Here is a 17,146-nt window from a genome sequence, read left to right as displayed (position 1 = left end):
GTTACGCAATCTACGGACCTCCAGACAGCATGTTCAGAAGCTGCGCACGGTAATCGTCGTATGCCTGTCTGCGCGCTTCTTCTTTCTTATCAAACTCCATCTTTTCTTCCCCGCTCAACTTTGCCGAAATCGCGTCGGCGCTTTCGCGCTCCGCATTCTCGCGTTGGTCGGCCTGGCTCAGCTGGCCATAATAGATAGGAGATGTTGCACCAAGACGGCGACGATGGCAGCCACCCAGGTTCTCGTCCAATTCGCCGGTTCCTTGGAGACGAGTCTGCTGCGCGAACGACAAAATTGCAAAGGATCAGCCGCTGCAATTAGCGACGTGGCCTCCAAGTGAAGGGGTGAAGACTATGCCATCATGCCATGGGCGAGGGTTAGTCTTCTCTCCCTTTGCCCCACAGATCGTGCGTGGCATTTCCTAGGTTATCTTGCTGCATGTACCCCGCACACAAGCACGTGACCAGGTCTCCATCCCAGCGCCACTCCGCGCAACCTTGAGAGCAGCTTGATACAACCTGTTCATGCTCAAGACACAATGTCTGGCGATGTTCAATTCGTACTCCCGCGCCGCGATCCGACAACTGAATGATGGTATCAACGGAGGAGAGCTGTGCGTGCCATGTCAAATAGCTCTAGAAGAAGACGAGCGTGCGGGCTTCGCTAGCATTGGTACGTCAGCCTGGCTGAACAACGGCTTCAAAGAATACGAGGAATACCAGCATCTTACCGAGCCTGTTCTTTATTGCGACTGTTGTCGTCATGTCCTTCGCGCTCGAGAGTTACAGAGACGACAAGGAAGAGATCACAGTCCATCGGTTGATGCGCGGAAGTATCCAGGAGATTTCAACGGGCTGACAACGTGTGTGTTCCTACATGATGATGACCTGGATTCGCGGGAGTGTGAGACGGCATTGAACGACTTCAAAGTTCAAAAATCAGAGTACAGTCGAACGGTGAGACATCACTGGGCAGATGTGGGATTGATCAAGAGTTGGCTTGATGACTGCGAAAGAGATCACGGCCATGCCTGCAATAAACACCAGACGACAGTTACTGATACTGGGCCGCTTTTGCTTCTGGATGTTATCGATGATCGTCTCGCGGTTGGGAACTTCAAGGATCGGTATTTCGCCTTGAGTTACGTTTGGGGCGCTTCAAAACAGTACCTGACCCTGATGGAGAATTACGACCAGTTACGCCAGCCTGGAACTCTCTCCAAGCAGCCTTTGACCCAGACCATTAGGGACGCAATGACTTTTGTCAAGAGCCTGGGTGAGCGATACTTATGGGTTGATACGATGGTAGGCAAATGCAGCTTGATGAATTGGATCAACCACTTACGAAAGCCAGTGCATCATCCAAGATGATGCAGCCAACAAAGCAAGCGCCCTCGCTCAGATGTGCGCAATCTACAGTTGCGCCATGGCCACGATAGTGGCTCTAAACGGAGACTCCGCCGACGCCGGCCTACCTGGCATTCCGCCTACGACCCGCAACACCACCGCAACCTTCGTCACCCCTGGACTACACATGGTGGAGCGATCATCCTTGGAGAATGTGTTGGCAAATCACACCTACGATGGTGTAGACGTCGACTGTATCTACAACACGCGCGCCTGGACGTTCCAAGAACGATTACTATCGAATCGGAGCATATACTTCCTTGGTGAACAGGTGTACTTTCACTGCAAGAAGCAGCTTTTGTGCGAAGACAGATACATCAGCGATGACACCAGCTTCTATACCCTGGACAAGATGCGCACCACAAGCGCAGAACTGAAGTCCAAGACTGCTCGAGTCGGCACTTACAGTCCATTGGACGAGTTTCGTTGGTACGAAGAGATCGTCGCAGAGTACACCGCAAAGAAAATGGGATTTCCGGATGACATTCTCAATGCTTTCACTGGTATTCAGACTATGCTAAGCCGTATGTTCGATTGGCCATTTGTCGGCGGCCTTCCGACATCCCTTCTGGATCTTGCATTACTTTGGACTCCTGTCACCACCATCGAGCGGAGGTTGACTGCCTCACAACAGCCAAGCTGGAGTTGGTCGGGCTGGATTGGGCGAGTTCGATACGCAGACCTGGTGCGCCCAGGGCATAGGCCGATAAGCTCATTGTTCAGGCCGCTCGCCAAACATCAGCTCGCCATGCCAGCTACGATTGTGTTCGAGTGTATGAGCGTTCCTCTGAAAGCGTTCGAACTCTCCAAGGCTCCAAAAGGGCTTTTCGACCCATTCCAGAGCACATCTAGCCCCATCACCGAAGACTCATACTACGTCTTTGACAGCAATAAACGTCGCTGCGGCATGCTCATAGGCCTTCCGCAAGAGCATGTGCTTTCCATCGCCAGTAGGGGCCTGAAGCTCCTTGCACTGTCAGCGTGGAAGTCGAACAATAGCCTCATAAAGAACGGGCCAGTCATCTCTCATCTCTCGGATAATGGATATACCTCAGATGAAGAGGTGTACGATCAAGCTTTCCGCGATGCAGAGTGGTGTACTTACAACGTCATGCTCGTTCGCTCAGTCGGCGGCGCGTATGAGAGGGTTGCAGTGGGACAGATGCACGTAGACGCGTGGCATGGAGCGGGTGAGACACGGGGAAGGTTCGCGGTGAATTGATCATATGGCGATACAGTAACAATGCACAGCTATAACTCACAGCATGAACAGCGGCAACATGATACACATCCCTCGAAAAGCTCAAGAAGCGTATATTTTCCCAATGCCTATATGTACTGTTCCATCATTGAGTAGGCACTCCGCGCGTTGTGCAACAGTCATGCGGCATCTCGCCAAACCAGCTCGCTTTTTGAGGTGTTGCCAAAGCCTTCCGCATAACAAAGTCTGCCATCAACAAAGCAGTACCCTGTTCAGTCGGTGGACGCCACCCTCCTAAGAACGGCACCTTCCTCAGATGGATCCTCGAGTATGCCGTGTCGCAGTCTGGTTGCATAGATATGCTAAGCATTATCTGATTTGGCCTCGACGTCTCATGTCCTCCTTTTGATATTAAGCGGGTTGATATCACCGTTGTTTCTCCAGCACGTCGATTTGCGCGAGGATCACATCCTTGCACCATGGGAGCGGATTTTTTGTCATGGCGCTGTACACATTCTTAAGGTACTGCTCTGTTGAGAGCCCGTCGGTGCATATAGCAGGGATCATGCCATGTCTGGCGACGTGTGTAGCGAACAAGAGGCGTGATGTTCGGCCGTTGCCATCTGGGAATGGATGGACGCTGACGTAGTAGAGAGTGTCCCATACACCCTTTATCAGAGGATGTATGTCCTCTTGGTCGTGCGCAGCGAACTTTGACCACCGCTCCAGATTCGCTTCCACTTCGCCTGGATAGGGGAATATGGCCTTTGGGTTCGAGTGAACCTGGACTGGCATGTGGCGGATTAAGCCAGCCTTGAATGGCATTTGCATGCCCCGAAACAGTATCCTTGATATGATCCTTATGTCCTCTAGGAGGTTCTCCGGGGTTGATGCTCGCTCGATATAGGTACTCGATAGTACAGCCTGTAGTGCAACAATGTTGTTGCGCAGTACGAGATACTCTATCTCCTTGGACTCCTCGCCGTTGTCGAGTTTTATCAAGTCGCTCGAGGATGGAAGCCGCAAATTCATCGCGTTGAGCAACGCGCTTCCACCGTCTTTTTGCAATGGTATGGCCGCTTCGACCTTCTTTGCGGTCGCTAACGATAGACTGTTGTGTTCTATGGCGCAGCTTCTCCAAGAAAAATTAGCAAGTACGTTACTACAAAACATTGTAGTATCTTGCATAATCTTTGATGGTGATGTGTCCTCAGCTCTTAGCTGGTAATCTCTTCGCAGCGTAACCAAGTATGCAAGCTCTCGACGCATTTGGTGTTGCGCATCTCTCCAGGGTGCTGCATTTCGTATCTGGTAGACCTTGTCCCATACTGTTCCGGAACGGGCGAGCGTATTCCACTCCGGTCCATATTCAAGAAGACCGTCGAATTGCGCATAATGCTTTCTGAGGAGGGTGTTTCGCGCGCGGATGATTTCTTTCGTCCACTTCATGTTGTTTGCGTTGCTGGTTTTCTGTTTGTGTTGACGTTCTGAAGTTTGGTGCAGGTTAACAGAATCTTTTCGGAGGTTTCGGGTTGCTAGTAGCTGCACTTCTATGGTACTTGCCTCTACTTCCATGGTACTCTCTCTGACTTCCATAGTACTTGCACCCACTCAACCATAGCATAGCAGCGGCGAAGGTCCCAAATCCAGCATCACTCGCACTCGCCATACCATTATAGTATCTTACAATATCGTTGATGGTGATTAGTCCTCAGCACTTAGCTGGAACTTTCTCCGCAGTGTATACAAATGTGCGAGCTCTCGATGCATTTCACGTTGTGCACGTCATCCTAGGAAAAAGCTAAACAGGTCTGCAGCCTACATTAACGTAGAAACCTACAAAGTAGGTGGCCTAACGTTGATGTAGGCTCTAGGCCTGTTCAGCTTTTTCCTTGTATAAGGTGTGTGCATCTTTCTAGGGTGATGCATTTCTTCCACAGCCTGCATTGGAGGAAATCATCCGAGCCAGCCCACGCGCACAGATTGTGAGAGGCCAGTACAAGACGCCGACCTTCCTTGTTCATGGCACGAGCGATGACTTGATCCCCTGGGAGCAGTCGCAAGGCACGTACGAGGCACTCGTGATGAAAGGTGTGTTATCTGGCCTTGCTATCGTCGAGGGTGCGCCGCATATCTGCGACCTCAGTAGCAATCCCGAATCGGAAGGGTGGAAGGCTGTGTTGAAAGGCTATGATTTTCTTTCTGCCGCGATAGACCATTCCAGTTCTGCTGCTGCCGAGTGTTCCATCTGATCGGGTTCTTTCGGTTGCGATAGCTCTCATTCGAGAGGCCTCTAACGTAGAGGGTGTAGTATGGATTCGGAGCTCATGGGTGGCTCATTGGCGAAGGGATAATTCGGTATCAAGGATAATGCTGACTTTGAGAAAATGCGTAAGCGACAACTGTGGCTGCTGGTAGTATGGTCATATGCGAGGCTGTTGGAATGTGGGCAGGCCGGCCATCTCTTAGGCCCCTGGAAAAGCGCGGGGCTGGGCAGGGTCCAATTATGCGCTAACGACATGTGCTCGACGCCTACGTCACTATACCCTGCTTCATACACCTCCATGGCGCATAATCACTGCATCTACCAAGATTTGCATGTTCCAGTCGATCGAAGGTGGCCGGGGGCTCTCTTTGGTATTTCAATCGCGATCGCAATTCCTCGCGCTTCATCTCCATGGGCGTCAGAAGCACGGCGAGCCTTTCGAATGCCATGTGCACGCGCCATGTGCTTTCTTTTTCGCGCAGCTATTCGAGCTCCAATCTCATATCGTTCACAGGCGTCTAGCTTCCGTCGCACAACATGCCGGCTACCTGCCACATCTCGTACAACTGTTCTCTTCCCTCCGCATCTGGTCTCTGCTTAGAGCGTTCGATGAACAAGAAAAGCAATGACGGCTTTGCGACATTTGCTTTCGAGACCCGGTGCATCCGCAAAGCCAAGGGCGTTGTAGTGATCAGGCAACAGCGCTGTACGAGGCAGAAAGCGACTCCAACGGAAGGCGACATGTGGGGTCCAACACCACCGGGGAAAAGCAATACCTGGATCTGAGTTACGATCCAGCAGCACCCCATTGTAAGTGCTCAAGGTTACTACATCCAGGTCTAGAGCATTGGACACGAGATGGTTGCTAGAACCCGTAAAAGGTCTTTCACGAACCACTGTCACTTGCGCATGCCTCCACTAAGTAGCTTGGCTCACGGTCATTCCAATGCATCTCAGGCAATAGCTGGTACGATTACGGCGCGAGCATGTTCTCTTCTAATGAGCGACAACGCCCGCACTACGGACAAGAATGCTTCTGGAATAGCTAATCTGCACATGTCCTAGATAACCTTGCATATGGCTTATGCTGTGTTCAATCATCTCTCAGCATTGGATCTTGAACAGTCACGACTTCACAGATCAAGAGTGGTGGCGCCGAATCGTTGACAGGCCCCCACCTCAGCCTGATCACCTGCCGTGCCGCTCCACTTGATATTAGATTCAGCCTTGGGGATAACTCTGCGGCTTTGTCTCGTTCTTCTCTTCCCATCTCAACAGCCGTTCTTCGTGAGCCCAGAAACATCGATATACCTATTTGCCGTGGACAATGCACCGGTATACAAGTTCTTCGTCCCAGGGGACTGCCGCGAGCGGACAACAAATGGACCGAATTGAGCCTCATGAACAAGACGAGGCTGTAACACGATTGCGGAGTGCATCCATCCGCTCACGGAACGTCAGCCCAGTGCTTCGATCAAGTCTCGACCCAGTCTCAGCTTCCACCTCATCTCCAGTTCCAGACGCAGCTTTGGAAACGTCGGAACATGCTGCCAAGTCCAACCATACCGGAAGTTCCACCAAGCATCCGGCTGCCTCCTTATTCGGTAAACGCCCGAGGTGGAAACAGACGTGGATAACGCCTGCCACAATACTTGGCTTCTACTTCATGTGTAAGCATGACAAGTAGCGTTTTACCTCTGTTTGCTCACCATACTAACGTAGTCTAATCAGCATTCATCTGTGTAGCAGCGCACTACTGCTTCTTCGCATATCTCGACGGTCGTATCATCTTCCCAGGCTCTATCCCCTCCACGAAGACCACTACAGTCCCACAAGCCTATGCTACTACAGTATCGCTAGTGCTAGTCACCGCGTTTCGTGCTGCACTAGTAGCAAGCATTGCGACGTGCTATACACAATACCTCTGGGCAACGTTCAGAAATCGTGCACTCAAGGTACTATACTTCTCGGTCAAGCTAGCGCAACGGAAGCTTACAATGCGTAGATCAGCCTAATCGAAGATCTGTTCCAAATGCAAACAAACCCGCTCCGCCTTCTCAACTACCACTTATACTTCAAAACGCCAATGCTTGTAGCCGTAGCTATGTTTTGCTGGCTTGTACCTATTGCAACGTTGTACCCTCCAGGTACTCTAGTGGTCGGACTACAATCGTCTATCATCGATCAAAGCTTCAATGTGTCCGTGTTCCACCACAGGAATCTCCAAGACGTTGCAAACGACAATGTGATAGCCAAGATATATTGTGAGCAAGGGTGTATAGATGGCAGCAGCACAACTCCTTTTCTCTCAGATTGTCTCCCAGAATCTGCGGAGAACACGTCGTTTCTAGCGAGTTGTGGTACAGCAGGGTTAGTTGATCTTGTTTTTTTTTAGATCACGTGGCAACCGAAGTCGTTTCTGGAACATACTAATCCACTGACAGCATTACCCCTGGTATGGATTATATCATACGGTCAAATCTGATTGTAGGCGAAATATCCAGGCTGAAGCAATCAAGTAAAGAGAATAGCTCGTACGAGTTGGATTTCTGGGGAACGACCCTAGATTGCGAGACTACGAACCGCTCTGTGGAAAGCACGATCTTGCAATTAAGCTTTCTCGACTCGACATCCACCCCTTACCATCATCCGGAGATGACCTGGCAGATGCAACATAGTGAAGCCGACTGCGAGTTGAGGAACGACATATGGTCAGATCCCTTTCCTGGAAATGCATCGATCACTTTCCGCGTCGCTCACCATCAGGATACGCCGCAGTATTGGCCATGCTTAGACAAAACCAAATGGCACCCCACAATTAATGGTTCACTACCAGAACCTGGCCAGGACCTCGACTTTCCCGGCTCTGGCATACATGTTATTGTTCCTGTAACCGAAACCGTGTGTCGTCCAAGAATATTGAAATACTATGTCACCATCTCACACGCTGGAGGAACACAACATGTCTCGTGGGCTGTCAAAGACGAGGAATTTGTCCCAGAGTACACTAGCAAATTTGAAAGCTTTAATGGAACTTTTGAGCGATGGCTACAGCTTTCCGACGCTGTGGACATATGTCAGAACTTTGCAAGAGACTTCAACCAGTCTGGAACCACCTTCCAAGCCATCAATTTTGAATACCCCAACATGTCAAGCGGTACGAAACCCTACACAACTGAAAATGGTAGTGTGGTGGAAACATGCGTACTCGAAGCGGAGCCCCTATCGAATATCATGATTACCGACTCATGGCAAGGGATCTGGCCTCTGAGTGTTTTCGAGCAACGACTCCATGACATTGATAATACTTACTGTCCGGCATTCGACCCTGAAATGGCCAACGAGCTCCTCATCAACACCACAATCTCAGCACTAGCCCTAAACCAACGCTTCGACATCGTCAACGGAACAGAGACCCGTACTTTCAACATCTACCGCTTCGAGAACAAACTCGCCTTCTTCCTAACATACGGCCTCTCACTCGCACTCGCCATACCAGTCCTAGCGCTAGGACTCGTAGCTCTCTACGTCCAAAACCACGGCGTTTCGGCTATCAGTGGAGGTTTCATGCAGCTTCTTATGACGACTACTGGACGCGGTTCGCTTGAAGCGGTGGTTACGAGAGGTTCAGGTACGCTGGGCGGATACGAGAATGTTTCGGAGGAGCTGCGTGGGATGGAGGTTAGGTTTGGAGAGCTCGTTGAAGTTGGTGGGGATGAATTTCAGGAGACTGACACGCTTTTGAGTGGGCATGACGGGCTTGCTGATGTGCGGAATGATGATCGTTCGCAGTCAGGTGTGCAGGCTGCGTCTGGAACGGAGCGGTTCGAGAACAGCGTTTCTGTAGCGCGAAGAGCTGGCTTTGGCACGGTCGATGAAGTGATACCATTCAGGAAGGAAGCAGAATAGTAGTTGGGGGCTTTGTGCACTCGGAAGCTACGAAGGGAGAAAAATTGACGGGTTCGCACTGATTAAGGTTGTCCGCGCACTTGCAATGCTGATGGTTCAGCTCTGACGGTGACGGTGACGTACACCAGAAGTCACTTCGGTTAAAATCGAATCGCGTTACCCTCCGTAAAGCGGCACGTTGTGTAGCGCATCGCATTCGTGAGAACTCCGAAGGTGTTGTGATGATGAGCAAAAAGAGAGCAAAAAGAAGCAAAAGCAAAACACACAACGGCGCCCCCGGTGCAATGCCTGTACGTAGCTAAGCGGACGCAAATTCAAGCCTCAAAATCGAACAATACATACCACCTTCGGTTAATCTCTCTGAGGGTTTTCTGTTCGTGTTACTCGACACGAGTTATGGCGTTACGGCGCGAATTTCGGTGTTTTGTCGACCGTGCTCACCGGCGGTAAGATTAAGTCGCTCTTCGATATTGTCTACGGGCCGTTTCCAAGCTTACACCCGCGCCAGGGGGAAGAATGTATTGATGGTTCCTACCTTTCGCTCTCTCTTCTTCGCAAAGTTTGTTTTACACATTGAGTTCTGAGTTCATCGCCTAACTCAACAATGCAGACGCGCAAAAATCGACAGGCAGCTTTTGCGGCAGTCGCATTCCTTTCTGCCTTTGCATCCAGCTCGCCAGCTCACCCACTCAGGCATCGCGATGTAGCTGCCCTATCCGACGTTCATTCTCTAGCACTCCAAGAGCGTGGTATTCCTGTCGTCGACTCAACGGTCCCCCTCAGGCTGCGTTCAGGCGCTGGCAGACAACTTGCGAAACGCCAAAGCGGTGGACCATTACGCACCATCTATGACGGAGCGCAATACGCGATTGACGTGACCATTGGCACGGAGACGCTTCAAGTTTTGATCGACACTGGAAGCAGCAGTTTTTGGGTACCGAAGGCCGATTTCGTGTGTGTAGACGTAAACGGCACGCAACAGTAAGTCCAACGCATTACCCAACTCTCGTCTGGTACCTTGAACCTGATATTGAACTTTCCTCATTGTAGATCTCAGCCCACTTGCGGGTTTCCAAGATTCGGACCCAAAAGCTTTTCTGGCGGCCAAATCGCGGACCAGAACTTCAACGTGACATATGGCGGAGGGGAGTTTGCGACTGGCATTGTGGGTCTTGAAGACGTTGGCTTTGGAGGTGTGACGGTCAAGAATCAGAAGATGTCGTTCGTGGATAGAACCTACTGGCTGAGCGCAGGCAATCTGACTAGTGGGCTGATGGGTACGTACAGCATGTTGTCTGCTTTGATTATCTACTAACGAAAGTGATTAGGCTGGGGACTTGGTGCCACCACCGCCATCTTCGAGGGCGCAGACCCGTCCCAAGACGGCGGAAAAAAGCCCATCTTTGTCAAACCATGGCTGGAGACCGCCTATGACCAAGGCTTGGTCGCAAAGCCCATCTTCTCGGTCGTGCTCGGCAAGAGGGGTAAAGACGACGCGGACTTGTCAGCTACAGGTTTCCTTACGATAGGAGGAGCGCCATCGTCATCGTCGTTGCCGCTGACGGGTGCCTACGCTACCACGCCAATCCTCAAAGAGACGTTTGATCATTACCAGCTGGAGAACGAGTATGTCCACTATGTCATCCGACCCGACGGGTTTGTCGTCAACGGAAAGTTCATTGCCTGGGCCCCAGGTAACTCCGCGGGCACCCATTACGGCGACAGTCAAGAAAGGTTCACGATCCTAGACACCGGCACTGCTTACACCATGGCCCCGAAGGCCCTTGTGGCCACAATCGCCGCAGCCTTCGACCCTCCAGCTTCCTTCAGTCAGGATGACGGGCTTTGGGTGGCTTCGTGCAATGCGAAACCACCTTCTGTCGCCATTCGCATCAACGGAACGGACCTTCCCTACGCCTCATCAGACGTTCTCGTCGACGGCACTCTAGGCGTAATCGACGAGGAGAAGCAGACATGCATAGTGGGTTTCATGGAACCATCTACTCCGCCCTGGGGTGGCGACCTGCCGTATATTCTTGGAGCCAACTTCCACAGGAATGTGCTAGCGGTACACGATATTGGAAACAAGGTGATGACGTTTGGTGCGCTGAAGTGGAACTGATCCCGGGTTTATTGCGGCGCTTATAGCATACACAAGATTACATGTCGATAGAAAATACCTTCACATCTGTTATAACGTCAATATCCCATAGCTCTCTAAAGATCCCTCACGTTGTTCCGCGTAGTGTTCTTCCCCTTTGCGCGTTAGCGTTATGGCCAGCAGTTCCAACATGACCGTCAATTGACGGCATGGTGGTTGACTCCTTCTCTTCATGTCGGTCCGAGGTCGCGACATTGTACACTCAGGCCAGAAGATTACGCCGACAAATGGATGCTGAACTGTGCTAGCTCGATCCTCGTAATGCAGCAACGTACCTCACAGATATGCACATCACACAGCTAGACGTATCACCTATTTTATTTAGTCTTAGACTTGTTCATAGGCATAGCTAGGGTAGGGTCGCCTACGCAAAGACTACCGCAGCAAGACACAGAGCTCCAGGGAGACCCTGGATAAAGAAAATCTTGGTATTCGCCGTCCATCCTCCATAAACACCGGCCACAAATACACAACCCGCGAAGAACAGAGCGATTTGAGGCGCAAACACGGCGCTGGGGTGGACCAGAGACCACAAGAGGCCAGCTGCCAGAAATCCGTTGTACAGGCCTTGGTTGGCGGCCATGGTCTTGGTTTTGGCCGCAAAGTCAGGCTTGAGTGCAAACGCTTTCAACCCTGCTGGCGAGGTCCAGAGGAACATCTCCAAGGCCATGATGTAGACATGGAGGGCGGCTAGTAGAAAGACGGTAATAGAGGCGAGGAGTGGCATTGTAGGCGAAGATCGAGGGTTGGATGCGGTATCGGTTTTAAGAGAAATGATGACTTGATGGTATGCTCGGGTCTGGTGATGAGAGGGAATCAAGGTGAATAAATAGCTAGAGGCCACTTCGGCTTTATCTGAAAAACGCTAGTCTGAGCGCGTTGCAGGAATGCTAGCGATACGGGCAAATTCCCTCCTATAATGCCGAAGGTTTTCACATTCCCGCGAGAATTCGAGATTAAGCTATGAAAGTGTAGACCCCAGGGTGTTCAGTTTTTCCTAAAGTTGACATGCCCAGGGGAAAGCTATTGCGCAAATAGTTCTTAAAGCTAAGTGTTAGTTTGGTGGAGGCGGAGAGGCAAGGTTCCCAAAGGTTGAGCTGGTGGCGTTCAGGCGGGCAGCCGTGGGCGCCGGCTGTTGCCTAGCCTCCCTGCACAGCCCTAGCTGACTGCGGTCATCACCGCCCCGCGCCATAAAGCGACAACCACGTTGGATGTCATCTCCTGTTCTTCGTCGCACAACAACAGTTTCGCCACTAATCTTTCATTTACACTCCATCGTTCATATTTTCCATTGTTCATATTCTTAATTGCTACCCAAAGTACTGACAGCAAAGTTGCATCCACATTATGCGTCTACTAGAGATGAATGAAGATGGAGACCTTAGCCTCAAGGACCACCCGGAAGAGACTGAGCCAGAATATGCAATCCTCTCGCATAGATGGAGCAAAGACTATAAAGAGGTCGCCTTCAAGGATGTGATAGACAACACATACAGGGACACAAGAGGATATAAGAAAATCTACGGCTGTGGAGAACAAGCAAAATCGGATGACCACCAGTTCTTCTGGATTGATACCTGTTGCATCGACAAAAGTAACAGTGCAGAGCTTTCCGAATCGATCAATTCAATGTGGCGATACTACTGCAACTCTAAAGTCTGTTACGTCTACCTGGACGATGTTTGTGCGGATATCGGTGAGGCTGAGAGGAATACTGCGTTTGCCAAATCAAAATGGTTTACAAGAGGGTGGACACTCCAAGAGCTACTGGCACCTCCAAAGCTTGAGTTTTACGACGCTGGATGGAACTTCATCGGGACGAAAGAAGATCTAGCAGAAATGATCTGTACAATTACAAAAATTGATAAGCGCTTCCTTGGCTCCAATGTCAACTTACTCAGGCAAGCAAGTATTGCTGAGAGAATGTCTTGGGCATCAGGAAGAGAGACAACAAGACACGAAGACATCGCTTATTGCTTGCTCGGAATCTTCGACATCAACATGCCTCTGCTGTACGGCGAAGGCACGAAAGCTTTCCAGAGGCTACAAGAAGAGATTGTGAAGCACTCGGATGACCAGTCAATATTGGCATGGAGTTCACCATCTGCGGATAACGACAGCAGCAAGCTTTTTGCCCACTCGCCAGCTGGATTTGCCTCTTGTGAACATGTCGTGCGAAGCATACAATCAGGTCCAGTGAAGCCATATTCCATAACAAACAAAGGCCTCAAGATCAGTCTACCACTCCTCAGAGGAGGCGTTGACGGCGAATTCCTCGCGGTGCTTAACTGCACACGGCGACTCGACACATTCGGTAGTTTGGCACTTCCGGTAAAGCAGACGGGCAGCAGTCACCAATATCAGAGGCGCAGCGGCGAGCTCCAATCTGTTGCTTTCACCGATTGGGTGCGTTTGGGACAGCAGCCAATGTACATCAGCATGGAGCCGCTTGCTTATCACTCGACAAACCACCTAAAGGACAACACCTCCATTCTACACACACTACCGAAAGGCCATAAAGTCTCCCAGATATTTCCCTCTGGCCCATCGTCTCATTACACGCATACGTTTGAGGGAAATCGGCATTCAAGCTGTCCAAAAGATCCGGACAACCGAACACTTGTGGTACTCAGCTCAGAGACCAATTGCTGCTACCCTCTCATGACGTTCTTTCACAAGAATAGCTTCTTTCACGACTGCGTTTGGGATGCCCGGCTTCTTCCTGTTCTTATCGATGACAGCTCCGATATTGAACAGATCTTCCATGCATGGAAACGAGAGGAATTGTCGACACTGCCACGAGTTCAGCGTTTCTCTCATGGAGTAGTGGCGCTTCGCACCGTTCCACAGCTGATTCAAGGCCGAAGAGTTACCATGATTGACATCGTTCATATTCATCCGACTTCGATCGTTGCTCTGAAGATCCGCGAACAAGGTCTTGTAATCCTTCGGTCCGTTGGACACCGCCTATGTCGTGTCGTGTACTGGATCTTTGATAAGCTATTCGAGGGTTTCTCTCCCCGCGAAACTTTCCAGGCAGTAATGCCGATGCTGACTATTTACTTCACTTTCTCATCACCCAAACGAGACCAGGTCCAAGATCAGTCGTTCGCTGTAAGGTGGTATCATATAGCTGCTGTCTCATACTTTCTTGCTCTCAGATGCCTCAGATGGCTGAGGGAGACCCCCGCGGAACAATCACCTGTTCTAGGGTGGAAGGATATTCGAGACTTCGATGCAATAATAGGCTATTGCGCTCTTCTAGTAGTGTTCGTTTTTCTACCCTATATTCTTCTTGGAAAGGATGTCGGATATCAACATAAGACTATGTTACGTTTAGAATTTGCGTTACTAGAGCCTGTCTTTATGCAGGTTATAGATTCGACCATTTCTGCACTTGGACACGCATTACATCTGATACTCTATAATTTGTACAGTTAGATTAACACTTTTTCCCTTGTATGAGACATTGGGACCGACTATCGTGCGATTGAAAGGGCCCGAAAGTGAATGATAATGGCCAGAGAGTATTTGGTCTCTCGACGGCATCCGGCAAGTGGAGCAAGGCATACCAAGCATGCAGCGGGAGCGAAGAGATGGTTGGTCAGCTTCATCTTTCTTAGTATCACCTTAACCTTCTTTCTCAATACGATCTTACCCCGACGTAGTATATATCAGCTTTGAGTTTATCGCGTAGCAGAGTGTGCGACTTGGCATCATTGCGCAATAATTGACATGATTCGACGATGAGGCTGATAGGTGGGGCGGTGGTAGCAACGGTTAAAGGGCGGAGCTGTGGTAAAGACCGAGACGACAGTACGTGAAGACGACAAGACCTCACCGTGAGCCCTGAAGCTCTTACTACTATTGCGACCCAGAACTGTGACTCGAACTCAGAGCTAAACAAGTATTACAGCACAGTTGACGTATTCGCATAGCTGGAAAGGTTGAGCTAAGGGTGTACGAGGCTAACGCAGACGGTGCAGGTGGGGCAGCTGTGAGCGGCGCTTGTTGCTTAGCCCCGCGCCCCGCATGGCCCTTCCTACCAGCGACCGTGAAGCAACAACCACGTCAGCTATCGCCGTTCTCTTCTGGTATGTCATCAATTTCACTTCAGGTCCTCTACGCATGGCCCGATATAGCTAAAATTGAGTAGAACAGAATAGACAGATACGTAGGTTGAATTAAGCCTGGTTTAGGTGTAGAGAAGTTGTCGCAAGGACCTGCGCAGCACTCGGCCGTAACAACACTCGTGCCGAACACGGCCGGGATAACAGTTTTCCGCCATGGAAGCATTGCTAATACCATACTGATCAGTCCACAGTAGTAACAGTTCCAGCGCACCAGCTTGCGCCTCGTATAAGATGGCTACTTTTGCAGAACCCTCAGATACCTGCACTCGGCTCCGCCACAACAACGCTTTTCAGAACCAGACACATCTTCTACCATCTCGACCATAGCTATGATCGCTGTTCTCAAAGCTCTTCTCCTGACGAGTAGTCTGATACTTGCGTCAGGGGCAGTACCATCACAACAAAGCCGCGCACAGGTACGGGTTCAGAGCAATGCGTTTCTGGAAGGACAATACTCACACTCGATCAGAATCTGACATGTCAGTTCAACGTGGGCCTTGATACCGTAGGTTTACCAGAACCGAGCTTCCTCAAATTGTACTGAGACGCTGATTTGCATTAGTCGGATGTTGCAAACACCAGCTATGTACGCATGATGAAGAACGTCAAGCTTCCTGTTTCCGGAACGACATACCGCTACGCCATCAATCCCCCATTCGACACGGAAAAGCCGTATCTCTTGTTCCTTCATGGCTTCCCAGATACTTCGTACGGTTGGATCAACCAGATCGAATACTTTACCAGGCGCGGCTACGGCATCATAGCCCCAGACCTTCTAGGCACCGGCGGTACAGACAAGCCCGTCGAACTGGAAGCTTATAGTCTGAGAACAATGGCATCTGATATTGCTGAACTGCTCGACTGCGAAGGTCTCGACAAGGTAATCGCAGTTTCGCATGACCTGTAAGTCCAACAATGCCACATGTCATCTTGTTTCTAGACCGCTAGACTAACGTGCCTTAGCGGAGCTTATGTACTCTCCCGCTTTCACACGTACCAGTCCCAGTACCTCTCAGCTCTTGCATTCTTAGATATCGGCTACAACGCCCCCGGCACAGACGTCAACCAAACCTTCGTCGAAGCTTACAACAACATCTCTCAAGCAACATTCGGCTACCCCATTCTCGGGTACTGGTACTTCTTCGATGAAGATGACGCGCACGTCCTTTTGGATGCACACGTACGTTCAACATTATTACCGGTCATGAGCTCAAGCTTACCATAGTACAGTTGGATTCTCTATACTCTCTCGCGTACTCGTTCAATGCACCGAAAGTAATGGCGGAGAATTTCAACCCGGTTGGTGCACTTCAAGAATGGCTCGCAGCTGATAGAAGAGCGGAATACGGCAATGACTTCATCACCAATTCGACTCGGGAGCAGTGGAAAACCATCGTTCGCGCCCAGGGAGGCGTTGAGGCAAATCTGAAGTGGTACAAATCTTACTTGCGGGGTATCAACTCGGCTGATGAGAACGAGATTCGTTCGATGTCGGGAGTCATTGAGCAGCCTAGTCTGTTCATCGCGGCCGAGAGGGATTCGGTCGGTATTCCGTCAGAGCAGTTACGTTCCACGCTGCCATACTCTCCGGGAATGCAGATTAGAACTGTTGATGCTGGCCATTTTCTCCATATTGAACGAGCTGATGAGGTCAATGAGGCACTCTACGACTTCGTTCAGGGGCTTCAATAGGTGCATACAAAGGTAGCAACGGGATCTGCGAAAGGCTGGGGTGACTTACTCCTCTTCTTCTTCTTCTTTTTTGAGATGTTGTAGTTAGGATAGTTGTTATAATGGAAAGAGATTGTTTGGTGATAACTCTTCTTCTCTGTGCGAGCACATATGCTTGCGGTTTTCATCATTCGAGCAACTCTTTGCGTTCGGCTTGCTAAAAGTTTTAAAAGACTTGAGCAGCTCAGTCGCTCTGCGTCATCGCGACGTTCGTGAAGTCAATAGCTCAAGTATGGCATCGCACTTGAATTGCGTCAAAGTCAGCTGTTCCCATAAGTGCCTTCTTGAATACATAATCTAACCTAGTAACGAGGGTGTGCAATGCTTTTGGTTCGTTTA

General features: G+C 50.3%; 5 protein-coding genes across 5 annotated transcripts; 4 read left to right on the top strand and 1 right to left on the bottom strand.

The window, feature by feature from the left end:
• Window positions 1–1,178: 1,178 nt before the first annotated feature.
• J4E93_006429 (uncharacterized protein) lies at window positions 1,179–2,628 on the top strand (the record flags this gene model as incomplete). The annotated part of the gene is made up of 2 exons (XM_049344342.1): window positions 1,179–1,304; window positions 1,354–2,628. The coding sequence occupies 2 exons, from the start codon at window positions 1,179–1,181 to the stop codon at window positions 2,626–2,628; spliced, it is 1,401 nt and encodes a 466-aa protein (XP_049198777.1).
• A 405-nt stretch (window positions 2,629–3,033) lies between these two features.
• On the bottom strand, window positions 3,034–4,203 carry J4E93_006428 (uncharacterized protein; the record flags this gene model as incomplete). The annotated part of the gene is made up of 2 exons (XM_049344341.1): window positions 3,034–4,149; window positions 4,198–4,203. The coding sequence occupies 2 exons, from the start codon at window positions 4,201–4,203 to the stop codon at window positions 3,034–3,036; spliced, it is 1,122 nt and encodes a 373-aa protein (XP_049198776.1).
• Window positions 4,204–7,528: 3,325 nt separating this feature from the next.
• Window positions 7,529–8,782, top strand: J4E93_006427 (uncharacterized protein; the record flags this gene model as incomplete). Its single annotated transcript, XM_049344340.1, has 1 exon — window positions 7,529–8,782. The coding sequence occupies one exon, from the start codon at window positions 7,529–7,531 to the stop codon at window positions 8,780–8,782; it is 1,254 nt and encodes a 417-aa protein (XP_049198775.1).
• Window positions 8,783–9,386: 604 nt separating this feature from the next.
• J4E93_006426 (uncharacterized protein) lies at window positions 9,387–10,904 on the top strand (the record flags this gene model as incomplete). The annotated part of the gene is made up of 3 exons (XM_049344339.1): window positions 9,387–9,763; window positions 9,860–10,059; window positions 10,111–10,904. 3 exons carry the CDS (start codon window positions 9,387–9,389, stop codon window positions 10,902–10,904), a joined length of 1,371 nt encoding a protein of 456 aa, XP_049198774.1.
• A 4,501-nt stretch (window positions 10,905–15,405) lies between these two features.
• J4E93_006425 (uncharacterized protein) lies at window positions 15,406–16,768 on the top strand (the record flags this gene model as incomplete). The annotated part of the gene is made up of 5 exons (XM_049344338.1): window positions 15,406–15,492; window positions 15,546–15,581; window positions 15,639–15,979; window positions 16,040–16,256; window positions 16,307–16,768. The coding sequence occupies 5 exons, from the start codon at window positions 15,406–15,408 to the stop codon at window positions 16,766–16,768; spliced, it is 1,143 nt and encodes a 380-aa protein (XP_049198773.1).
• Window positions 16,769–17,146: the final 378 nt, after the last annotated feature.

Source organism: Alternaria ventricosa (assembly GCF_023758065.1).
Source record: "Alternaria ventricosa strain BMP 2768 chromosome Unknown scaffold_10, whole genome shotgun sequence".
Classification (NCBI taxonomy): domain Eukaryota; kingdom Fungi; phylum Ascomycota; class Dothideomycetes; order Pleosporales; family Pleosporaceae; genus Alternaria; species Alternaria ventricosa.
The sequence above is the reverse complement of the archived record's forward strand: the minus strand, read 5'-3'. Positions and strand labels throughout refer to the sequence as shown.